Source organism: Glycine soja, chromosome 18 (genome assembly GCF_004193775.1).
Source record: "Glycine soja cultivar W05 chromosome 18, ASM419377v2, whole genome shotgun sequence".
Classification (NCBI taxonomy): Eukaryota; Viridiplantae; Streptophyta; class Magnoliopsida; order Fabales; family Fabaceae; genus Glycine; species Glycine soja.
The window spans coordinates 53727196-53754489 of NC_041019.1; the positions used below are offsets into that span (position 1 = coordinate 53727196).

The window sequence follows — 27294 nt, forward strand, 5'->3', positions numbered from 1 at the left end:
AGTCACTAACACTTTTCATGGGTCATGATGGGAATGCTTGGAAATTGTTGTCACTGATCAAGTCTGTGAGGACAGCATTGTCATTTTGGGTTTAGCTTTATATTTGAACAACCGGAGGAGCCACCTCAAGTTTATGAACAAGACTGCATCTCTTAAACACGATTATCAACATCTCTATGTTTTACAAAGGATTATTATTTGAATGCTGAACATGAATTGCGTTGAATATTATTTAGGCAATTTGAAATTTATTTTTACTTATACCTTTTAATTGTTTTTAAAAAATATCAATATAAATAAATAATAATCTGAATAATGAGATAACTAATGATATTATGCACGTAGTATTAATTTAACTAAATAACGTGCATGCTAGTTGATCAATCTTTCATCCTCATACTCCAGCTTGACTACGACAAGCATAAACAGGCTTTGCCCCATTTCTCCATTGCTGCGTGTGCTTAGACTTTAGACTATTTAACACGTTCCATGAACCATGATGGGGAGTGCTTAGAAATTGTTGTCACTTCTGCGAGGACATCATTGTCATTTTGGGATTATTCTTAACCATAGTGGGAGGGGCCACTAGAAAGTTTGTTGGTTAATTTTGAAAATCGAGATAATCCTGGATAAATCTGAAGTCGTGTATAAACACTTTCAGATTGATTCAAATTTCGGGGTTCAACCAAAATTGTTCAATCGGATAAAATCAGAAGATTATAATTCAAGAGTTTTGTTTTGGTCTTGTATGTTTTTCACATGTTATGCTTTCTGAACCAGGATGATTATTTATAATCAAAGAACAGGTGGTTTTTGGCGGTTGATGGAAGTTATTTATTTTTAAAAAATTGCCGTTAATGGAAGTTTTAGTAACTTTCATGTAACTTCCAACCGTTGATGGAAGTTAGTAACTTCCATGTAACTTCCAACCTTTTGCCTAAACCGAACATCTCGTTATTACATTAAAACAAGCGTGCACTCTTATTTTAACATAATAAAGAGATCAATTACACTAAAATGTCCAACAAACCTCCCCCATTTTAGTGTAATTACCGATCAAATCACCAAAGTCATAACATACCACAAACTACTGCATAGATGAAATATCGTGACGATTGAATTTCATCTTAGCAAATTACACGTTTCAAATATTCGAATATCAGGGTGTCACTAAGGATTGAACCCTTTCTATTCATAATGAATACATGAAGATAATCTGCACAATAGTTTATAACATTACTCTTGCTCGACACTAGTTTTACTAGCCTGTGTCCCTATCCTTCATAAGCATATCAAAGCCAAGTCCCAGCTTCTTGAAGCGGCTAAACTTCATGCTTATATAGGTAGTCCTTTTCTTTCTTGCACCTGCAAATGCAATTTTTCAAAAGAACCATTGAGAAGTTATACTTCAACCTCCTTAACTTGCAGAACCGAACACATACCTTTTGGGATACTTTCGATGATGTGTTCCAATCTCTACATGTTAAGCTTTCCACATTGAATTCAGCACCTAATGTCATATTAGATGGGAATTGGGTATCTTAACATAAGAGATTTCAGATGGACTTTAATCCTAATCCCACAGCCGACCTTTTTACGAGATCTCTACTTAACCCTTTGGTTAAATGATCGGCCAAATTATGCTGAGTTCTCACAAACTCCACTGATATCACACCATGCATGATTAACTCCCGAACCATGTTGTGTCTAACACCCAAGTGTCTAGACTTCCCATTATACACTTGACTATATGCCTTAGCCAAAGTTGCCTGACTATCACACCTGATAGACATGGGAGGTATAGGTTTGGGCCACAATGGAATCTCATAGATTAGATTTCTTAGCCACTCAGCTTCTTTACCAGCTGCTGCTAAAGCTACAAATTCAGATTCCATTGTTGAATTTGTAATGCAGGTCTGTTTCTTGGATGCCCAAGAGATAGCACCTCCTCCAAGGAGGAATACCCAACCACTTGTGGATGAATAATCCTCCATATTGGTTATCCAACTTGCATCAGAGTAACCTTCAATAACCGAAGGAAATCCAGTATATGTCAAACCATAGTCAATAGTTCCCTTTAAGTACTTGAATACTCTATTCATAGCTTGCCAATGATGAGAACTAGGATTACTTGTAAACCTACTGAGTTTAGCAACAGCATAAGCTATATCAGGCCTAGTACTAATCATTGCATACATGAGTGATCCTATCGCCCTTGAGTATTCAAGTTGAGACACTGCTACACCTTTATTAGGTAATAGCTTCAGGTTAGGATCAATGGGAGTACTTACCGGAGAACAATCTTTAAAATTAAATTTCTCCAATATCTTCTCAATATAATGTGATTGAGAGATGGAAATACCATTGTTTCCACGTTTGATCTTTATTCCTAAGATCACATCCGCCTCCCCCATATCTTTCATATCAAACTTAGAAGACAAAAATGCCTTAGTTTCATCAACTTGATCTTGGTCGGTACCAAAGATCAACATGTCGTCTACATACAGACAAATGATAACTCCTTTGCCATGAGTATCAAACTTGCTGTATAGACATTTATCTGCTTGGTTTATAACAAAACCACTAGACAACACAACCTCATCAAATTTTTGATGCCATTGCTTAGGCGCTTGTTTCAAGCCATAAAGAGATTTCATCAGTTTACACACCTTATTTTCATTTCCTGGCATAACAAACCCTTCAAGTTGTTTCATGTATATCTCTTCATCCAATTCACCATTTAAGAATGCAGTTTTCACATCCATTTGGTGAATCATCAGATTGTGGATAGCAGCAAGTGCTAACAACAGTCTAATAGTGGATATCCTAGCAACAGGAGCATATGTATCAAAAAAAATCAATACCCTCCTTTTGCCTAAAGCCTTGGATAACCAATCTAGCTTTGTACTTGTCAACAGTACCATCCACTTTCATCTTTCTCCTAAAGATCATCTTACATCCTAATGGCTTACATCCAGGAGGTAAGTCAACCAATTTCCAGGTATTATTTTGCATGATGGAATCCATCTCACTTTGGATTGCTTCTTTCCAGAATATAGCATCCCTTGAAGCCATTGCTTCACTAAAAGTCTTTGGGTCTTCCTCAACATTAAGGCAATATTGATATTGAAATTCAATATCATTCCTTGACCCTTCAACCAAATAGAGTTGAAAGTCATCACCAAATGACTTAGCCTTTCTTACTCTCGTACTCTTTCTAGTTTCAGTACTAGTTGAAGGTATATCCTCAATATTAACTGAGACTTTCGACATGGAATTCATGTCCTTTGGCCTAGGTATAGATGTAAACCTTTGTTCATCAAAGATAGCATCCCGTGACTCTATAACCGAGTTCACAGCAATAGAATCATTAGATTCTAGCACATAGAATCTATATACTTTAGAATGTTCAGCATATCCAATAAATATGCAATCTATACCTCTTTCACCTATGGTTTTCCTTTTAGGTTCTGTAAGCCTGACTACAGCCCTACATCCCCAAATTTTGAGATAACTCAAATTTGGTGTCTTTTTGTGCCAAAGTTCATATGGGGTAACCTTATTCCTTTTGTTAGGAATTCGGTTCAACAAGTAACAGGCTGTCAACATAGCCTCACCCCAAAATCCTTCACTTAAACCCGAATAGGATAACATGGAATTCACCATTTCTTTCAAGGTTCTATTCTTCCTTTCGGCTACACCATTCTGTTGTGGTGTATAAGGAGCTGTAGTTTGATGTATTATTCCAGTAGATTGAAAATAAACCGGATCATAATACTCACCTCCCCTATCCGTACGAAGAGTTTTGATTAGCCCATTTTGATGAAGTTCTACCTCTTTCTTATAAATTTTAAATTTATCAAGAGCTTCATCTTTTGTATTTAATAAATATACATAACAATACCTTGATGCATCATCAATAAAAGTAACAATATATTTTTTATGACCTAATGATGGAGTAGCATGCAAATCACACAAATCACTATGAATAAGGTCTAAGACTTTAGTCTCACTTTTAACATCCTTAAAAGGTTTCCTAGTGATCTTGGTCAACATGCAAGTTTTGCATTTTTCAATGTTCATATCAAAAGGAGGAATCATACTTGTTTTTGACATATCTTTTAATCTTTTGTAATGAACATGTCCTAATCTAGCATGCCAAATTTCTGATTTTGTCATATTAGTTATAGAACTACACGAGGCCATACAAACAGATTCATGAACAAAAGGAACATCAATGTTTAATTTAAACATTCCATTACAACGATAACCAAATCCAACAAACGAACCATGTCTTGACAAGATGTACTTGTCACTTTCAAGTACTTGCTTGAAACCACAATTATTTAAAACCATACCAGACAATAAGTTCTTACGAATACCAGGTACAAATAAGACATTATCCAAATACAAACTTTTTCCGGAAGTAAAAACTAAATTCACACAACCTAATCCTAGGATTGGTTCAGTTGCAACATTGCCCATTTTCACAATAGAGCCATCATCGATTGGTCTAAATTCCTTGAACCAACGACGATCTTTGCACACATGGCTTGTTGCTCCCGAATCAAACCACCAAGCAACGTCATCATCCTGCACATAGAATGCATCAGATATTAGTGATACATAATTTGAATTCGTATTCGAATTAAAATTATTCACTACAATCTGACCTTGTTGCTTTTCAGGATCATTAGACCCACTTGGACCAGCCTTGTTCTTTCCTTTGAACACTCGGCAATCCCTCTTTAAATGACCAGGTTTCCCACACTTCCAACATGACAATTTTGTCTGTTTGTTTGGACCTTTGTTCTTATTTCCTTGAAATTTTCGTTTGTTACCTTTAGCATTGTAATTTTGCTTAACTGTTCCACTTTCCTCTACCATATTAACGGAAGAGGAACCTGCTACGGTTTTATCATTGACTTTGTCAATTTCCTGAGCCCTCAGCGACTCCTCAATCATGAAATGACTACCGAGTTGAACCAGAGTCAACTCTTCCTTCTTATGTTTCAAGGTATGCTTGAAGTCTTTCCAAGAAGAAGGCAGTTTATCAATTATATATGAAATTGCAATGGATTCATCCATTTTCAAATCATGTTGAGTAAACTGACCCAAAATCCGCAGCAGTTCATTATATTGCTCCATAATAGGCCTCGAATCAATCATTTTGTAATTAAAGAAATTACTAACTAAGAATTTGTTACTTGAGGCATCTTCTGCCATATACTTGGATTCAAGAGAGTCCCATAATTCCTTAGCAGACTCAACATTTTGATAAATATCAAAGAGAGAGTCAGACATACCGTTCAGAATGTGTCCACGACAAATGTAATCGTCGTTCTCCCATTTCGAACGCTTCCTTGTTTGATCCAGAGTTTCGCCTTCCATATACACCGGCATCGGTGTACTCAGCACATACACCACATTCAATGTTGTCAAGAGAAAGTGCATCTTCTTCTGCCATCTTCTGAAATCCTGCCCTTCAAACTTGTCCAACTTCGCAAACTTGCTTGTCATCTTCAAACTATCGTTCGTCATCTCGAAAGATTTGATTCAATCTTTTGTTGGTTAATTTTGAAAATCGAGATAATCCTGGATAAATCTGAAGTCGTGTATAAACACTTTCAGATTGAATCAAATTTCGGGGTTCAACCAAAATTGTTCAATCGGATAAAATCAGAAGATTATAATTCAAGAGTTTTGTTTTGGTCTTGTATGTTTTTCACATGTTATGCTTTCTGAACCAGGATGATTATTTATAATCAAAGAACAGGTGGTTTTTGGCGGTTGATGGAAGTTATTTATTTTTAAAAAATTGCCGTTAATGGAAGTTTTAGTAACTTTCATGTAACTTCCAACCGTTGATGGAAGTTAGTAACTTCCATGTAACTTCCAACCTTTTGCCTAAACCGAACATCTCGTTATTACATTAAAACAAGCGTGCACTCTTATTTTAACATAATAAAGAGATCAATTACACTAAAATGTCCAACAAAGTTTAGCTTTATATGTGAACAAGTGGATTCTCAGTCTTTTATTGTCACTCCCCAGCTTTACTACATCAGCCAAAAACATTGAATTCCATGCTTTGCCCCATTCAGGGTCCTAATGCATTTTTCACGGCATTGCTTGACTTTGAGTCAACTTTGAAGAATTGATCAATGCAAGCATTTCTTTGTGGTTGCCTCTGCTTAGACTAATACGTTCCATGAATGGGAAAGCTTAGACATTGTTGGCACTGAGCATGTCCTATTACTGAATGGAAATTGTAACAGCCGTAACTTTCAATAAGTAATTAATAAATTAATAAATAAATAAATAAGTAAAATAAATAAATAATTATTAGGTCATAAATTCTCACTATATAAGTCAAATGTTAACGAGCAACTTTTTACAAAACACTTCTGCTCCTTTTTCTTTTCTGACGCACAAGAACCCTAACATAGCAACCAGAGGAGGAGCTCTAGAGATCACCAGAGACGACACCATTGCTAACAGAGAACATTTAAGCGACTACCTCGAGGTAAGGGATGAGTTACTCACGCTTGGGAATTAGAATGAACATGTGTAGGGATCCCTAGAGGGTCAATTTTTGGGTTATTTTGGGGTGTTTATGAATTTAATTATGTTTTCATGTTTAATCTTGGATTGAGTGTGTTTGATGAACCAATGGGTGTTCTGTTGCGAGTTTATTGTAGAATTGATGTGTTCCTGTGTTAGGTGTGTACCTTAGGAATTAGAATTCCTTATAATTAGCATAAAAATTGTGTGGTGGTGATTTTGTTTATACCAGATATGTTGGCCTTTCAATCTTGTTCTTTTTATTTTTTTATTATTATTTTTTCACACTGCAGTGTATACGTGTACATATATATTGATACTGTTTTTTTTACAAACTTTATATTTTATTTCACGTGGGTGATTATTAACTAGAAGTTTCACTTTCAGGAGTTCACAAATTTAAATAATGCCTGAGTTCTTGACTCATGAGCTGCTGCAATGAAATCTCACGCAAAGGAATGTCTAATGGTGTAAGCTGAGTAAGAAAACATTGAGAGACCGATTTCATTGTTGGGCGAGAGCAAGGATTGGCATTTAAGCACGCAAATGCAACTATGGCAACACTAACTATTTCCATTAAAACTGACATTGTTGGCTGTGGGAGGCGTTGGTCCAATATTTCACATAATGTGATGCCATTCTCAGTAGATGCTGATTGAAGTGATGAGAGTATTTCCTTAGGATGCGATCCCACCAAAGTTTCGAGTGCCACCACTCCAAAGCTGTACACATCACACCTTTCACTCACAACCATACTATATGCAAGCTCTACATTTACAACATTAACACGAACAGATTCAAAGATCAGAAGGAGAGTAGTTGAAAAGTAACAACATTAAAATCTACAATTTTTATAAACTCAGTGTAAGAAACAAGTCCATTTGCCTGTTATTAAATGTATTGTTTAGTCATTATCTGCATCAAATCACGAACAAGAGAAATGAACCAAAAATAAAGATATGAACAATTTACCTGGGGCTATGTACCCAATGGTTCCAGCAACTATAGTTCGATAGGATGAATCAAAGCTAAGGAATCGGGCTGTGCCAAAGTCTGAAACACGGGGCTCCCAGTCTGAGTTAAGCAAGACATTGCTGGCTGATATGTCTCTATGCACAATTGGAGGAGTGAAGTCATGATGAAGATAGGACAGAGCATGTGCAGTGCCTTTCACAATGTTAACCCTCTTTTTCCAATCCAATTCCATGGCTTCCACATCATCAAACAACACTGAAAACAAGCTGCCTCTCTCCATGTACTCATATATCAAAAACATGATTCTTCTGTGCAAGCAGAATCCATGGAGCTTCACAATATGTCGATGCTTTATTTCTGACAATACTTTGACCTCATTTCTGAAACTCTCATCAAAAGCTGCCACCTCTGCTTCAAATCCGTGGAGTTTTTTCACGGCAACAATCTTGCCACTTGGTAATTGTGCCCTATAAACGCTCCCATAGGCACCTGTTCCAATACAATATCTCATGTCAAAGTCTTGGGTTGCTCTAATGATGTCTTCATAGGCTATGTTTCCATCATAATTCCATATACAGAATAAGTCCCCATTCTTAGTGGCTGCCGTTGTGTTTGCATGTTTGTTCTTAGTTGCAATGCGAGTGTGCCTCAGACACACGAGTAGTAAGAAGAGCATGATTAGAAAAATGAGGATAGGGAGAACTATGACCAGCTGCTGATTGAGCCTTACTTCGTTGTCTTGGGCAGAACAACGCTTGAATTGATATTTATCTATGTAATAGGAATCATCGCTACATACATCCTTGTTCCCTATTAGCTGAATCTCACTTAAACCATATGGAATGGGACCCTTCAAATTATTGAATGAAAGGTTCACGCTGACATGATGCAAATGTCCAAGCTCCGCTGGAATGGGGCCTTGAAATTTGTTGTTTGAAAGGTCTAGCCTCTCTAACTGGGTAAGATTTATCAGTGCAGGAGGTATCTCATCATCAAGTGAATTATAGGACAAATCTAACCAATTAAGATCTTGTAGAAACAACAACTCACCAGGAATGGGGCCTTGAAATTTGTTGTTTGAAAGGTCTAGGTTCTCTAGCTGGGTAAGATTTGCCAGTGCAGGAGGTATCTCACCATCAAGTGAATTATAGGACAAATCTAACCAAGCAAGATTTTTTAGAAACAACAACTCACCAGGAATGGGGCCTTGAAATTTGTTGTTAGAAAGGATTAGGCTCTCTAATTGGATAAGATTTGCCAGTGCGGAAGGTATCTCACCATTAAGCAAATTATAGGACAAATCTAAGACAGTAAGATATTTTGGAAACGACAACTCAGGAATTGAGCCTTGAAACTTGTTGTGAGATATGATTAGGCTCTCTAATTGGGTAAGATTTGCCAATGAAGGAGGTATTTCACCATGAAGAGAATTATTGGACAAATCTAACCGAGTTAGATTTCTTAGAAATAACAACTCACGAGGTATTTCACCATGAAGAGAATTATCGGACAAATCAAGATAAGTGAGTTTAGGGAGATTACCAATATCAGATGGGATAGTCCCTTGTAGTCCACAGTTTGAGACATCAAGCATTTCTAAATTCTTGAAAACAGAGAGGTTTAGTGTTGCTAATCGAATCCCCGGTGTACCCGGTGTATAACATGGACATCCGATGACAGTTATACTTCCAGCGACGTTGCAACCTATACCACACCATGAACAGATATTGTGTGAATCTAACTGTGATAGATTCCACCATCCACTGTTGAGTATAGCATTTGCTTCCGATGGAGGCAGCAATGGTGCAGGTGCAGGAGCAGGGGCGGCTCCTAATTCCAATACAATCCCCATAATAAAAACCATACCGTAAATAACAAGAAAGGTGGTTCCATAGAAATTGAAAACAAAAAGCTGCATTGTTTTCTGCAGAAGAAAATATTTAAATTCGGCTATGAGCTAACTAGTTAATGGGTTATAAGAAACTGAACTTTTAGTGTGTTGTGTGACTAACATAAGTTAATGGGTAGTTTTTTAGGAGAGAGAATGAAAATTCTGTTTTTGGGATAAATGAGAAACTGAAGTTTTAGTGTGTTGTGTGTCAAACATACAAGTTGGCCACTCTTTTATTCTCACACCCAGGCTTCACCTACAACAGTCATTAACATGGAATTCCACAACATTTGTTACGGCATTTCTTGACTTTGAGTCAACTTTGAAGAATATTGAATGTAACAATTTCACCGTTGCTGCGTGTGCTCAGACTAAGTCACTAACACTTTTCATGGGCCATGATGGGAATGCTTAGAAATTGTTGTCAATGATCAAGTTTGTGAGGACAGCATTGTCATTTTGGGTTTAGCTTTATATTTGAACAACTGGATTGTCACTCCCCAGCTTTACTTCATCCCCCAATTTACGGCATTGCTTGACTTTGAGTCAACTTTGAAGAATTGATCAATGCAAGCATTTCTTTGTGGTTGCCTCTGCTTAGACTAATACGATCCATGAATGGGAAAGCTTAGACATTGTTGGCACTGAGCATGTCCTATGACTGAGTGGAAATTACATCACAAGGAATTTCACAGAAAGTGATAGACGACAATATTCGTTGGAATTGATTAGATTTTCTTATTTTTTGACTTGTTAAACATAGCAAACACGTTTGGAGGGAGGTTTGATACATCATCACTAAGCCACCAGATTAAACCGACTTCTAGATAGATCACATATATCAGCTAGTTACTGTGTTTAAGTTAGATCGATATTTTTAGGCAAATGTATTATTTAATATTCCAGACAAAATAAAAATATAGGTTTACCAGTGTTAGTATGGAAATACCAGCTCCTGATAAAAATAAGGCCAAAATGGAAATTTATCATACGCTGGAAAAGACAATAAGGAAATTAACACTAAAAGTATTTGATGTTAATATGGCATGGGGGAGTGCTTTGTCAATCTGGATCATGATCGAGAAATAATATATATAGTAGTCTTCCATTTTGATCCTATTCACTTGTTAGATATTATAAAGGTAATTTCATGGGGTTATTGTCAAATATATTCTTTTGCTACTAATAAAGTATAAATACATATATATTCTTTTGCTGATAGATGTATTATCAATCCAATAGGACGCATGCGGGTTACTGTATTCTTTATATGGCAAGTTTGTGGGTTTTGTATTCATTTAGAAATACTCTAAGTTTCTTTTGCTTATAAACTAAATATAACTTAAATACAACAAATTAAATAACCAACAACTCTATACCATGAGCAGCTAGCTGCCACTGGATTAATGGACTTTTTTCACTAAACTAGGTGTTGTTTTTGAAAACAAAATAACAAAAAGGTGTAGTATGGAAACAATTGATAGGAGTTGTTTTCTAATACTCATTTGCTCTAAGAAGAGTCACCTTGACTGGTTCCTTCAAGTTTTGGCCATTTTTTACTTTTATACCAATTATATGAATAACAGATATAATTTTTTTTAAATCGATTATAAGACTAACAAGTAAATGAGGACAAGTATTTATAAAACCATGTATATGTTAACTCGTTGGCAAGTGTACCAAATTTGTTGACAAGTGTATCAAATTTGTCACAAGTAGTAAAGTACTCAGAAGTCCGAGTGTCAAATCCGTAGGGACTTTGTTTGTACTTAGATGAATGCAAACTCAATTTAAAAGCAATAGATAAAGAATTCAGAATAAAGATAAAAAAAAATATAGTAGATAAGATAAAAATTTAAATATCAAAATAGAAGAAAAAGAATAAAAGATTTAAATTAAAAGATTTAAAGATAAGAAAAGTAAAAGATAAGAGAAAATAAAAGATTAAGATTTAGATAAAGATAAGATAAAATCAGAACGTGATAATGTTGGGACCTTTGTTTGCGTGTGATGTATGAGTTTATGATTTTTTTTTCTTTATTAATTTAGGTGATTCTATTCTACTTACATCTGATCAATCACTTTCTCTTGATTCCTCACAATAATAAGTCTATTTTATTTATCTATCTTCCAAATTCCTTTGCAAAGACTCAGCAAATAAAATGCATGAAGTATGAATTCTAGATGTTAGCAAAAATGCATGGGCATAAAATAATCATTCTATGTCTAGTAATGACTTTCTTATGAAATCTTTTCTTTTTGTTCTATTAGAAGTTACCTTTTTCCGATAGTCTAACCCCTAAAACTAATGCATGCATACCTTCTTTAAATCTTATTTAAAAGTTATCATCTTCCAGCGTTTAACCCCTAAAAGAATGTAAAGATGAATAATGCAAGATAAAAACAGAAAAGATAATAGTATAGAAAACACTTGTTTGCATCATTGATAAATATGAAGTGTACAGTACATCTTTTGGCTTTTTAGACCTGTCAGGACCTAACTAAAGAGGGTTTCGCCTCATTGTCATGAGAGACTTTTACCGGGGTCGAGGTGAATAGAAGAAGATGATGGATGAATAAAGAAAGAAGGTTTCCCCTAAGGGATAGACCCAAAGTGTGGATTGTCTGTTGTGTGTCTCTTCTTTGACTTGACTCTCTTTTTATAGTTGTTGAAGTGGACTTTGGTTTAATACTAAAAATCTTTCTTTTTATATTTTTTGGATTTGTTTTGCCTAATATTTTGGTTATTTTTTTTTATTTTTTTTCTTTTAATCTCTCTTTTTCATATGTGCAAGTCATAAATAAAAAAGATCAAATATTAATATTTAAACTAAAGATAATTATTAAATAAATATTTTTAAAGATATTTTCAATATATTTTTATTATGAAAGTAACTAATAGTTATGAGTGTATTACATCTTTGTCTATATTTTATATTAACCAAAGGGTTGAAAGCATCGATCGTGTAATTCACTTGCCGTGAAAGTGGGAAAATAAAAAGATACTAACACCACTTTCTTTTGACAAAAATATTAATCCACCTAGTGCCATTCAATTCCCCCATATTCTCTGTTTGCTCCCATCTTTCGTTTTCTTTACAATTTTGCAACTTTTTTTTTTTTACTTTATTAATCAATTAAAACATGCTTTATCATTTAATTTAGAATCAAGACAGCATTATATATATAGTCAACAACGCTGATATTTTCTCCACTTTATCAAAGGTAAAATTTTATTGGCACTCCAACATGATCCTCTTCCATTGATGTTTTATTTTGACACATAATAGGTGACCTAACATTTTAATTTGTGACCAATATAAGCTAATATAATTCTTCAACAAGAGTATTACTAGAAGTAAGTATTAAGTTTGTTGGTGTAACGATTAATTTATAGCATGAAGAATCTTGGGACTGAGACACGAAATTTAGAAACTACAGGTGTTTAAAAACTTGTCTTGTCCAACTAGTCTGACTTGGTTTGAAGTTAATTTCAATGTGTTAAAATCTAGAAGTTATCTGTAACGCTTAAGTTAAATTTCAAGTCAACAGTGTATTTTATTCAAAGGCAACCAAATCAAATTAGTTTGATTTGCTTGTTTCTGAATTAAATTTCAAGTTGACATACATATAAATACGGTCTTGATTTGTAAATTAAATTATCTATAATGTAATGTTCTTGTAAGAGAGTCGAGATTTTTTTGGCGCCTCCATGTGTTTAATTTCATTCCTACGTGTACTAAATCTTTGATTAGGAATGAAATGACATAAGTTATTTTGCCTAAAAAATTAAATATTAGCAGTAAAAATTTATTAATCAAAAAATAAATATTTTATAGAATATGCATGACGTTATATTTGTATTAAATTATATTATAAAATATATCCTAATTTTAGTTTGATGTTTAAACTGTAATCTATGTATCATGTTAAAAGTTATATGATATCAACAAATCAAATTAACCAGATATATGTTTCATTAGGTAGAATCCTGTCTAAATACATTGTTGAACCACATAGCATGTCCATTGCATTCTACTTCAATTCATGTGATTTTTTTTTTGTTTTCAAAACCCAACTCTGACACCATTACATTCCTATATCATGTTATTTAGAACTATATATCAGATAATTAATAGTAGCATGTGCTGAGGGTACGAGTGAAATAAGAAAATTAAAAAAAGGAGCAGATGAAAATTTTATTGTAAGATATAATTGATTAATTTATACTTATTAAAAAAATTAATTAATTTAGTTATTAGTATTAAATTTGTATATAATTATAATTTTTTTAAAATTTATTTTTAATTTTATTGAGTTTATTCGTCTTTTTCAATCTCTATAGGGAAAAAAAGAAATAATTTGGGATATTTTAGTAAAACATAATTAATATACAAAAGAAATAAAATGAACACGATACTCTTATGGAAAAAATAGAAAATTTTCATTCTCTTAAAACTATTGTATTTTCTTCTTCTTTATTTTTGCTTATTTGCTCACTTCTAGTGAGAAAAATGATATTTTCTTTGAATTGTTTTTCTGCATGAGTCGAAAACAAATCTTTAATTTATTTTTTCTATGATAAGTTTTAGGAATCTTTTATAAAAATATTTTTAGAATTTTGTTACTTGAGAAAGAAAGAAATTCTTAAAAGTTTCTTCCTTCATAAGGTCTTTCGAACCTCTTTCAAAAAAATATTAGTAAATTTTTTTTATTTGATAATGTTTTTAAAACATATTACATCTAAATAAAATATTTTATATTATGTAAAAAATATAATTATACACATAAAAAATCAAACTAAATTCGAAATATGAATAATGTGATAAGAAAGATTGAAAGAATCTTACTTTCAAACATGAAGACAGGTTTAATTATTACCTTTTAATAGACTATAATATAGACGATAATAGTTGTCAAAATTGATTTTACTCTTTTTTTAAATGATAGGGTTTAATTATTACCTTTTAATCCACAATTCTAATTTATGTTTTTAATGGTTAAACTTTTTTAGTCTTTTAACTTTTACTTTATCCTAATTTTTAGTTTCTTAATTTTTTTTTTCAATCTTTACTTTTAATCCCTTAAAATAATTAAAAGTGAGGAAGAAATAAAAATTAAAGCACTAAAAGTAAAAATGCAAAATACTAAATAACTAAAAACAGAACACGCGCACACACCAGGATAGGACACAAATTTGATGCCTAGCCATGCCTGAATCGCAGAGCACTAATACGCATAAATATTTTCATGGTTTCTTTCTGAAGGTATCTGAGCAGTAGATTAATTGAAATGATTTTCATTGATCCATTTCTACAGAAAATAACAAAAGATAACAAACATACAGTAGCTAAAAAAACTAACTCATCCCTTTACACTTTCTGTGTTACTTCAATTTATTGGTTGCTATGGTGGATTTACTGGACCACTTTCATATAATATATGTATGTCATAAAACTTTTCTACTTCATTTGGCAACCTTAATTAGAAACAATTATTTCTAGTTTGCTACTACTATCTAAATCACTAAAATATATCCTTTCTTTATGTTAAACCTCATATTCCTCATTTTCATTAAATTACAAAATTAAACAAGTATCATAATCCATACAAAGCATATCACGAGAACAAAGTTAACATAAAAACAATTTCACCAAGTTTTCTAATAATTCACCCGAATAAACAACTAGATAAACTTTATTGAAAGCCGACATCATCTAATTTCAACTAGAAGTTTCACTTTCAGGAGTTCACAAATTTAAATAATGCCTGAGTTCTTGACTCATGAGCTGCTGCAATGAAATCTCACGCAAAGGAATGTCTAATGGTGTAAGCTGAGTAAGAAAACATTGAGAGACCGATTTCATTGTTGGGCGAGAGCAAGGATTGGCATTTAAGCACGCAAATGCAACTATGGCAACACTAACTATTTCCATTAAAACTGACATTGTTGGCTGTGGGAGGCGTTGGTCCAATATTTCACATAATGTGATGCCATTCTCAGTAGATGCTGATTGAAGTGATGAGAGTATTTCCTTAGGATGCGATCCCACCAAAGTTTCGAGTGCCACCACTCCAAAGCTGTACACATCACACCTTTCACTCACAACCATACTATATGCAAGCTCTACATTTATAACATTAACACGAACAGATTCAAAGATCAGAAGGAAAGTAGTTGAAAAGTAACAACATTATAATCTACAATTTTTATAAACTCAGTGTAAGAAACAAGTCCATTTGCCTGTTATTAAATGTATTGTTTAGTCATTATCGACATCAAATCACGAACAAGAGAACACAGGTAAAAAGAGAAATGAACCAAAAATAAAGATATGAACAATTTACCTGGGGCTATGTACCCAATGGTTCCAGCAACTATAGTTCGATAGGATGAATCAAAGCTAAGGAATCGGGCTGTGCCAAAGTCTGAAACACTGGGCTCCCAGTCTAAGTTAAGCAAGACATTGCTGGCTGATATGTCTCTATGCACAATTGGAGGAGTGAAGTCATGATGAAGATAGGACAGAGCATGTGCAGTGCCTTTCACAATGTTAACCCTCTTTTTCCAATCCAATTCCATGGCTTCCACATCATCAAACAACACTGAAAACAAGCTGCCTCTCTCCATGTACTCATATATCAAAAACATGATTCTTCTGTGCAAGCAGAATCCATGGAGCTTCACAATATGTCGATGCTTTATTTCTGATAATACTTTGACCTCATTTCTGAAACTCTCATCAAAAGCTGGCACCTCTGCTTCAAATCCGTGGAGTTTTTTCACGGCAACAATCTTGCCACTTGGTAACTGTGCCCTATAAACGCTCCCATAGGCACCTGTTCCAATACAATATCTCATGTCAAAGTCTTGGGTTGCTCTAATGATGTCTTCATAGGCTATGTTTCCATCATAATTCCATATACAGAACAAGTCCCCATTCTTAGTGGCTGCAATTGTCTTTGCATGTTTGTTCTTAGTTGCAATGCGAATATGCCTTAGCCGCACGAGTCGTAGGAAGGCCATGATTAGAAAAAACAGGATAGGGAGAACTATGACCAGCTGATTGTGCCTGTGCCTTACTTTGTTGCCGCCGGCCATGACTACTAAGTTGTCTTGGGCAGAACAATGCTTGAATTGATATTCATCTATGTAATAGAAATCGTATTCGCTACATACACCCTTGTTCCCTAATAGCTGAGACTCCATTAAACCAGCTGGATAGGGACCCTTCAAATTATTGAATGAAAGGTCCACTTCAGCGACATTTAGCATAGATAGAGGAACTGTTCCGATAAGATTATTGTAGCTTAGATCCAGAGTAGTTAAGAAAGGCAAATATCCAAGCTCTGGTGGAATTTTTCCACTAATTGAGTTATTTCTGAGGTAAATAGTATTTAGCTGTGCATGGTTTCCTACTGACAAGGGTATTAAGGAACCAGAAAGTAGATTGTGGGAAATGTCAAGTAATATTAAACTTGGGAAATTTGTCTGTGACAAGGGCAAGGTCCCACTGATTTTGTTGGCTGATAGATCTAACAAAGTAAGACTTTCCAAGAAAACCAAATTCTGGGGAATATAACCTTGAATGTTGTTGTGAGATATGATTAGGCTCTCTAATTGGGTAAGATTTGCCAGTGCATGAGGTATCTCACCATCAAGTAAATTATAGGACAAATCTAAGATAGTAAGATTTTTTAGAAACAACAGCTTAGGAATTGAGCCTCGAATGTTGTTGTGAGATATGATTAGGCTTTCTAATTGGGTAAGATTTAACAGTGCAGGAGGTATTTCACCATCAAGTGAATTATCGGACAAATCTAAGACAGTGAGATTTTTTAGAAACAACAACTCAGGAATTGAGCCTTGAATGTAAGTGTGAGATATTATTAGGCTCTCTAATTGGGTAAGATTTGTCAGTGCATGAGGTATCTCACCATCAAGTGAATTATAGGACAAATCTAAGACAGTGAGATTTTTTAGAAACAACAACTCAGGAATTGAGCCTTGAATGTTGTTGTGAGATATGATTAGGCTCTCTAATTGGGTAAGATTTGCCAGTGCAGGAGGTATCTCACCATCAAGTGAATTATAGGACAAATTTAAGACAGTGAGATTTTTTAGAAACAACAACTCAGGAATTGAGCCTTGAATGTAGTTGTGAGATATGATTAGGCTCTCTAATTGGGTAAGATTTGCCAGTGCAGGAGGTATTTCACCGTCAAGAGAATTATGGGACAAATCAAGATGAGTGAGTTTAGGGAGATTACCAATATCAGATGGGATAGTCCCTTGTAGTCCACAGTGTGAGACCTCAAGCCATTCTAAATTCTTGAAAGCAGAGAGGTTTAGTGTTGCTAATCGAATCCCAGGTGTATAAAAGGGATAGTTGATTCTAGTTACGCTTCCAGCGACGTTGCAAGACATACCATACCATGAACAGATATTGCGTGAAGCTACTGACTTTGATCTATTCCACCATCCACTATTGATTATAGCATTTTCTTCCAATTGAAGCTGCGACGGTGTAGGCACGGCTTCTAACTCCAATGTTATCCCCATAATAACCACACTGCAAATAACAAAAAACTTCATCCTTTGCGGACGAAAATATTCAAACTGAGTTATGAGCTAAGCAGTTAATGGTATTTTAGAGAGATAATTAACAAGTTTGTTTCTGAGATTTATGAGAAAATGAACCTTTTTTTTTATGTTCTGTGACTGTGGCTTACATGCTAGTTGGTCACTCTTTTATTGTCACTCCCCAGCTTTACTACATCAGCCAAAAACATAGAATTCCATGCTTTGCCCCATTGAGGGTCCTATGCATTTTTCACGGCATTGCTTGACTTTGAGTCAACTTTGAAGAATATTGAATGTAACAATTTCACCGTTACTGCGTGTGCTTAGACTAAGTCACTAACACTTTTCATGGGTCATGATGGGAATGCTTAGAAATTGTTGTCACTGATCAAGTCTGTGGGGACATCATTGTCATTTTGGGATTAGCTTTATATTTGAACAACCGGAGGAGCCACCGCAAGTTTATGAACAAGACTGCATCTCTTAAACACGATAATCAACATCTCTATGTTGTATAAATTATTATTATTTGAATGATGAACATGAATTGCGTTGAATATTATTTAGACAATTTGAAATTTATTTTTCTTTATACCTTTTAATTGTTTTTTAAAAATGTCAATATAAATAAATAATAATCAGAATAATGATAATAATGAGATAACTAATGATATTATGCACGTAGTATTAATTTAATATGTTTTGTGACTAAATAACGTGCATGCTAGTTGATCAATCTTTCATCCTCATACCCCAGTTTGGGCTTTGCCCCATTAGACCATACTTGCATAATATTTGTCACGGCTTTCGAGTCAACTTCGAAGAATTGAATGCAACCATTTCTCCATTGCTGCGTATGCTTAGACTTTAGACTAATTACACGTTCCAAGAACCATGATGGGGAATGCTTAGAAATTGTTGTCACTTCTGCGAGGACATCATTGTCATTTTGGGATTATTCTTAACAATATTGGGAGGGGCCACTAGAAAGTTCAGGTTGCATGAGAAACCGTAAACAATTTCACGGAAAGAGATAAGAAAGAAACATGCTTAAGGGACGAGAATAGTTGTCAGAATTTATTACACTCTTCTTTTTATTATTATTTGTACAGGAGTATTTATAAGCATTTTGTTTGAATCGAATAGCACTGGTGCGTCTAATTTCTTCAAAGTTTCTTTCTGAAAGTATCTGAGCAATATATTTGGTTTGGTTCTCTATGAACTCTGTTGAAATGATTCACATTGATACATTTCTTCTGGAAATAACAAAAGATAACTAACATGCTGTAGCTCAAAAACTAATGGTATGTTTGGGTACCAAACATAAATTTACCCACGGATAAAGACTCTTCTTTTTGCCTTTCTTTTGTGTCATTTGATTGGATTTATCTAAAAATTCAAGCGACAATAATTTAAACTAAAAACCAAATATAACTATAACTAACTTATTCCTTTACACCTTCTATGTGTTACTTCAATATATTTAGTGATTCCTTTACACCTTTAAGTTTATATAGATATATAAAACTTTTCCACTTCATTTTTGGCAACCAGAGTGTGGTCGAATTGCATTTTAGTCTACTAATTAATACTAGCATAGGAAATATTGATATCCTTGTGATAGCAATCCTGATAGAAATAACAGCACAATAGGCACTACCTTATGCATTTACAACAATTCCACAAGTTAGCTAGTTGAAGGGATGTTAGACAGTTATAACAAATTATATTCTGTTAGAAGAAAAGTATTATAAATATGTAAAGAAGTGGAATTAATAAAGAGGAAACAGAACAATTATCTTCATTAATGTTCCTTCTTAGTAATGTAACAATGGCATAGTGTAGCGATATTCGTATCACCTTGTTTTATTTTAAATCTTATAATTGTATACATGTGTGCACATTCTTTACAAAAAGATTTTAGTTTGTGACTGACAGTCAAGAATACATATTTTGGCGGCTACAAATGCCTTTTTTTTTTAATGCTGCCAGTTTTTTTTTATGAATTTTAAGTAATGATTGTTATTTTTTTATAGAATAGAATACAGTTTTTTATTACCATCAAACATTAGGATCAATTGGCATCTTGCAAGAAATTTTCTGTTTTCTCATTTTGTTTGTTTTCTTTTTACTTTTGCAACTTTTTTTAAAGCCACAATCAACTTATTTTTGGACAAAAAAAAGGTGACATAACACATACATATAATTTTTCACGAGGAATGGTGATAAGGGCTTCTCCTTGTGTTCGAGACCAAGGATACTCTCCCAGGATAAGGGCTTCTCCATATAATTTCTTTTGTTTATAAAATAAATACAACAAATTAAATAATCAACAACTCTATACCATGAGCAGCTAGCTGCCACTGGATTAATGGACTTTTTTCACTAAACTAGATATAGTTTTTGAAAGCAAATTACCTAAAAGGTGTAGTATGGAAGCCATTTATATGATAAGTGTTATTTTCTGACGCTCATTTGCTCTTAGAAGAGTCACCTTGATTGGTTCCTCAAGTGTTGGTCATTTTTTACTTTTTACACTAATTATATGAATAATTGCTGGTATAACTATAACTGGTATAACTAGACACAGATTCGTGTGTTGAGCGGGTTTATAACTAATTAAAGAAATATTTAAATAACTTATTTGTTTGATAAACTAAATTTAAAAATATAATTGTCAATGATATTTTATATCATTTTCTGTTAAAGGAGATAAAAAAATTACATATAAATTAAGATATTTTTTATTTATCAATATATAAGAGAATATTAAAAAATTAGAGGTTGATCACTCAATTAAAGTTGATTAACGTGGAGATAAAAGTAAGTGTTATGTATAAAATTTATAAGAGTAATATAAGATAAAGTGAAATTGACATAATAAAACAATCAAATAAATATATTTAATGAAAGAAAAATAATCAATCAAAATGATAAAAAAACATAAAAATATTACAAATAAAACACCAAAAATTGTTCATCGAAATATACATTTTGTATTTATTTTATTTTGTTGGTGACTTGTTGTTGACTGTTGTTCTCTTTGATTTGCTCCTTTTTAAACTTTGAAGTAATATTATATCACAAGGGTTTGTTTATTAGTCTTTCTCCTTAATGAACCTTTTGAGATTAAATAAACTTCATTTGATTATGAAGACACATTTTTTGACTTATTGGAGGCGGTAGCTTTGAGTTTTTACGGATGCATGTAAGACCTTCCTTATATTTCTTTTAAGGATTATCCTCTCTCGAGCGACTAACCCCTAAAGATAATGCAATAATGAATGATATATGAAATTAAAATAAGAAAGAGATAATAGGAAAGCAAACACCTCATGCATTATTACATATGAAGTATTACAATACATCTGTTGTCTTTTTAGGTCTGTCAGGTCTTAATTAATTTTTTTTTGCGCTTCCGTGTTTTTTAATTTCATTGCTACTTGTATAAATCTTTGATTATGAATGAAAGACATAAGTTATTTTGTCTAAAAAAGTTAAATATTAATAATTACATATTGGCAGTAAAAATTTATTAATATAAAAACCTCCAAAATCCTAATTGTATTGTTAATGTACGTTATACATATGGCGATGTTGTGCTGTTCCTGAATTTCAATAAGCCTGTGCAGTTGATGCCATATGGCCGAAGATAGCCAGCTCAAACAGATTACTCAAACGAACTTAAAAGGTATTGACAACTATCGTTAATTAAAGATGGTTATATATAGTAAATTTGTTTACATTAAAAATAATATTTTAGGATAATTACAAATGAATTAATAATATAAAAAATCTTTACACTGTTAATATGTGAAAATTAAATTATTAGTAGGATGCATTTGAATAAACCATTTAATAAATGTTTATCATATAAGTTTTTAATTTTTCTATAATAAAAAATAATTAAATTATTTTTATATAAATTATAAAAGTTATTTTCATAAGATCAACAAATTAGCTCAGGAAAGAGGATCATCTAACCAAGCTGACTCTGTCATTCATCTTGAACAATTCAACAGTGTGAAGTTAATGGTTGAATACTTTTTTTATATATAAAAAAATAGCGAATTTAATGTATGGATATCGTGCTACATGACTGCCGTGTACTGACAAACATATTGGACAAATATGCATTCTATACTGTCAGCTTTCGATATTTAATTTTTGGCTATAAGTATAAATAGTAGAAATAAAAGTAGTTTTTGCCATTGATTAACCTAGCATAGCGTCTTTATATATATTAATTATTTCTATTTTTTAATTGTAAGATTTAATTGATTAAGTTATAGTTATTAGTATTAAATTTTTATACAATTATAATTTTTTTTATGAAGTTATTCTTAATTTTATTAAATTTATTGATCTTCTTCGATCTTCATTAAAAAAGAAAAAAATAATTGAAGATATTTTAATGAAAAATAATTGATTTACAAGAGAAATAAAATGAATAGGTTACTCTTATGAAAAAGAATAACTTTTATTATATCGTTAAATTCTTTTATTCTCTTTTACTTTACCTTTACATATTTACTTACTTTTGGTGAGATAAAAATGATCTTTTCTTTGAATTGTTTTTCCACATCAATTGAGAAAAAAATCTTTGATTTATTTTTTCTTTAATATGATCTTTTGTAAAAATAGTTTTAAAATTGTATTACTTATCGTGAGAAAGAAAAAAATATTCTTAAAAATTTCTTTGTTGATAAGATTCTCAGGATCTCTTTCAAAAAAATATTATTATAAGTTTTTCACTGATTCTGTTAAAATATAGGTCTAATAAAGTAAGATTTTTGAAGACACTAATTCACAAGGAATAGTGCTGTGAATGTTGTTGTGAGATTTTTCAAGAACACCAATACTTAACATCACGCCTCTTATATACGTTTTTAATCGTTAAACTTTTTTAGTCTTTTAACTTTTACTTTATACTAATTTTCAGTTCCTTCATTTTTTTTCAATATTTACTTTTATTCCCTTAAAATAATTAAAAGAAAGGAAGAAATAAAAATTAAAGTACTAAAAGTAAAAATGCAAAAAACTAAAAACAGAACACACACTAAACAAGTTTTCTTTTTGTGGTACCTCATATTCCTGATTTTTATTAAATTACAAACTAAACAAGTTTTGTAATCCATACAAACAACATATCACGAGAACTAATTCAACTTCAAAACAGAACTTCATGAAGTCTTTTGACAACAAGTTTATTGAATGCTGACACATCTAATTTCAACTAGAAGTTTCACTTTCAGGAGTTCACAAATTTAAATAATGCCTGAGTTCTTGACTCATGAGCTGCTGCAATGAAATCTCACGCAAAGGAATGTCTAATGGTGTAAGCTGAGTAAGAAAACATTGAGAGACCGATTTCATTGTTGGGCGAGAGCAAGGATTGGCATTTAAGCACGCAAATGCAACTATGGCAACACTAACTATTTCCATTAAAACTGACATTGTTGCCTGTGGGAGGCGTTGGTCCAATATTTCACATAATGTGATGCCATTCTCAGTAGATGCTGATTGAAGTGATGAGAATATTTCCTTAGGATGCGATCCCACCAAAGTTTCGAGTGCCACCACTCCAAAGCTGTACACATCACACCTTTCACTCACAACCATACTATATGCAAGCTCTACATTTACAACATTAACACCAACAGATTCAAAGATCAGAAGGAGAGTAGTTGAAAAGTAACAACATTAAAATCTAATTTTTTTATAAACTCAGTGTAAGAAACAAGTCCATTTGCCTGTTATTAAATGTATTGTTTAGTCATTATCTGCATCAAATCACGAACAAGAGAAAGTAACCAAAAATAAAGATATGAACACTTTACCTGGGGCTATGTACCCAATGGTTCCAGCAACTATAGTTCGATGGGATGAATCAGAGCTAAGGAATCGGGCTGTGCCAAAGTCTGAAACACTGGGCTCCCAGTCTGAGTTAAGCAAGACATTGCTGGCTGATATGTCTCTATGCACAATTGGAGGAGTGAAGTCATGATGAAGATAGGAAAGAGCATGTGCAGTGCCTTTCACAATGCTAACCCTCTTTTTCCAATCCAATTCCATGGCTTCCACATCATCAAACAACACTGAAAACAAGCTGCCTCTCTCCATGTACTCATATATCAAAAACATGATTCTTCTGTGCAAGCAGAATCCATGGAGCTTCACAATATGTCGATGCTTTATTTCTGACAATACTTTGACCTCATTTATGAAACTCTCATCAAAAGCTGCCACCTCTGCTTCAAATCCGTGGAGTTTTTTCACGGCAACAATCTTGCCACTTGGTAATTGTGCCCTATAAACGCTCCCGTAGGCACCTGTTCCAATACAATATCTCATGTCAAAGTCTTGGGTTGCTCTAATGATGTCTTCATAGGCTATGTTTCCATCATAATTCCATATACAGAATAAGTCCCCATTCTTAGTGGCTGCCGTTGTGTTTGCATGTTTGTTCTTAGTTGCAATGCGAGTGTGCCTCAGACACACGAGTAGTAAGAAGAGCATGATTAGAAAAATGAGGATAGGGAGAACTATGACCAGCTGCTGATTGAGCCTTACTTTGTTGTCTTGGGCAGAACAACGCTTGAATTGATATTTATCTATGTAATAGGAATCATGGCTACATACATCCTTGTTCCCTATTAGCTGAATCTCACTTAAACCATATGGAATGGGACCCTTCAAATTATTGAATGAAAGGTTCACGTTGACATTTTGCACAGATAGAAGCAAATGTCCAAGCTCCGCTGGAATGGGGCCTTGAAATTTGTTGTTTGAAAGGTCTAGTCTCTCTAACTCGGTAAGATTTACCAGTGCAGGAGGTATCTCATCATCAAGTGAATTATAGGACAAATCTAACCAATTAAGATCTTTTAGAAACAACAACTCACCAGGAATGGGGCCTTGAAATTTGTTGTTTGAAAGGTCTAGGTTCTCTAGCTGGGTAAGATTTGCCAGTACAGGAGGTATCTCACCATCAAGTGAATTATAGGACAAATTTAACCCAGTAAGATTTTTTAGAAACAACAACTTACCAGGAATGGGGCCTTGAAATTTGTTGTGAGAGATGATTAGGGACTTTAATTGGGTAAGATTTGCCAATGAAGGAGGTATTTCACCATGAAGAGAATTATGGGACAAATCAAGATGAGTAAGTTTAGGGAGATCACCAATATCAGATGGGATAGTCCCTTGTAGTCCACAGTTTGAGACCTCAAGCCATTCTAAATTCTTGAAAGCAGAGAGGTTTAGTGTTGCTAATCGAATCCCAGGTGTATAAAAGGGATAGTTGATTCTAGTTATGCTTCCAGCGACGTTGCAAGACATACCATACCATGAACAGATATTACGTGAAGCTACTGACTTTGATCTATTCCACCATCCACTATTGATTATAGCATTTTCTTCCAATTGAAGCTGCGACGGTGTAGGCACGGCTTCTAACTCCAATGTTATCCCCATAATAACAACACTGCAAATAACAAGAAACTTCATCCTTTGCGGACGAAAATATTCAAACTGAGTTATGAGCTAAGCAGTTAATGGTATTTTAGAGAGATAATTAACAAGTTTGTTTCTGAGATTTATGAGAAAATGAACTTTTTTTTTATGTTCTGTGACTGTGGCTTACATGCTAGTTGGTCACTCTTTTATTGTCACTCCCCAGCTTTACTACATCAGCCAAAAACATAGAATTCCATGCTTTGCCCCATTGAGGGTTCAATGCATTTTTCACGGCATTGCTTGACTTTGAGTCAATTTTGAAGAATATTGAATGTAACAACTTCACCGTTGCTGCGTGTGCTTAGACTAAGTCACTAACACTTTTCATGGGTCATGATGGGAATGCTTAGAAATTGTTGTCACTGATCAAGTCTGTGAGGACAGCATTGTCAACCGGAGGAGCCACCGCAAGTTTATGAACAAGACTGCATCTCTTAAACACGATTATCAACATCTCTATGTTTCATAAATGATTATTATTTGAATGCTGAACATGAATTGCGTTGAATATTATTTAGACAATTTGAAATTTATTTTTCTTTATACCTTTTAATTGTTTTTAAAAAATATCAATATAAATAAATAATAATGATAATAATGAGATAACTAATGATATTATGCACGCAGTATTAATTTAATTTATGTTTTGTGAGTAAATAACGTGCATGCTAGTTGATAAATCTTTCATCCTCATACCCCAGCTTGACTACGACAAGCATAAACAGGCTTTGCCCCATTAGACCATACTTGCATAATATTTGTCACGGCATTCGAGTCAACTTCGAAGAATTGAATGCAACCATTTCTCCATTGCTGCGTATGCTTAGACTTTAGACTAATTAACACGTTCCAAGAACCATGATGGGGAATGCTTAGAAATTGTTGTCACTTCTGCGAGGACATCATTGTCATTTTGGGATTATTCTTAACAATATTGGGAGGGGCCACTAGAAAGTTTAGGTTGCATGAGAAACCGTAAACAATTTCTCGGAAAGAGATAAGAAAGAAACATGCTTAAGGGATGGACGAGAATAGTTGTACGTGTCAGAATTTATTACACTCTTGTTTTTATTTATTTCTACAGGAGTATTTATAAGAATGTTGTTTGAATCGACTAGCACTGGCTGGTGCGTGTAATTTCTTCAAAGTTTCTTTCTGAAAGTATCTGAGCAATATATTTGGGTTGGTTCTCTATGAACTCTGTTGAAATGATTCACATCGATACATTTCTTCTGAAAATAACAAAAGATAACTAACATGCTGTAGCTCAAAAACTAATGATATGTTTGGGTACCAAACATAAATTTACCCACGGATAAAGACTCTTCTTTTTGCCTTTCTTTTGTGTCAGTTGATTGGATTTATCTTAAAATTCAAGCGACAACAATTTAAACTAAAAACCAAATATAACTATAACTAACTTATTCCTTTACACCTTCTATGTGTTACTTCAATATATTTATTGATTCCTTTACACCTTTAAGTTTATATAGATATATAAAACTTTTCCACTTCATTTTTGGCAACCACAGTGTGGTTGAATTGCATTTTAGTCTTTTAATTAATAATAGCATAGGAAATATTGATATCTTTGTTCTATTTTAAATCTTATTATCGTATACATGTGTGCACATTCTTTTAAAAAAAAAATTAGTTTTTGACAGACTGACAGTCAAGAATACATATTTTGGCGGCTACAAATGCCTTTTTTAGTTAAAATGTTGTCAGTTTTTTTTTATGAATTTTAAGTGATGATTGTTAT

At 33.3% G+C, this 27294-nt stretch overlaps 3 protein-coding genes across 3 annotated transcripts; all 3 read right to left on the reverse strand.

Moving 5' to 3' along the window:
* Nucleotides 1–6927: 6927 nt before the first annotated feature.
* Nucleotides 6928–9627, reverse strand: LOC114396589 (MDIS1-interacting receptor like kinase 2-like). The gene is made up of 2 exons (XM_028358652.1): nt 7537–9627; nt 6928–7332 (listed from the first exon to the last, which is right to left on the reverse strand). Exons 1-2 carry the CDS (start codon nt 9455–9457, stop codon nt 6956–6958), a joined length of 2298 nt encoding a protein of 765 aa, XP_028214453.1. The 5' UTR covers nt 9458–9627; the 3' UTR covers nt 6928–6955.
* Nucleotides 9628–14717: 5090 nt separating this feature from the next.
* On the reverse strand, nt 14718–18142 carry LOC114395518 (probable leucine-rich repeat receptor-like protein kinase At1g35710). Its single transcript, XM_028357317.1, has 2 exons — nt 15779–18142; nt 14718–15557 (listed from the first exon to the last, which is right to left on the reverse strand). Exons 1-2 carry the CDS (start codon nt 18024–18026, stop codon nt 15181–15183), a joined length of 2625 nt encoding a protein of 874 aa, XP_028213118.1. The 5' UTR covers nt 18027–18142; the 3' UTR covers nt 14718–15180.
* A 4935-nt stretch (nt 18143–23077) lies between these two features.
* On the reverse strand, nt 23078–25656 carry LOC114395736 (MDIS1-interacting receptor like kinase 2-like). The gene is made up of 2 exons (XM_028357579.1): nt 23855–25656; nt 23078–23650 (listed from the first exon to the last, which is right to left on the reverse strand). The coding sequence occupies exons 1-2, from the start codon at nt 25521–25523 to the stop codon at nt 23274–23276; spliced, it is 2046 nt and encodes a 681-aa protein (XP_028213380.1). The 5' UTR covers nt 25524–25656; the 3' UTR covers nt 23078–23273.
* Between the last annotated feature and the right edge of the window lie 1638 nt (nt 25657–27294).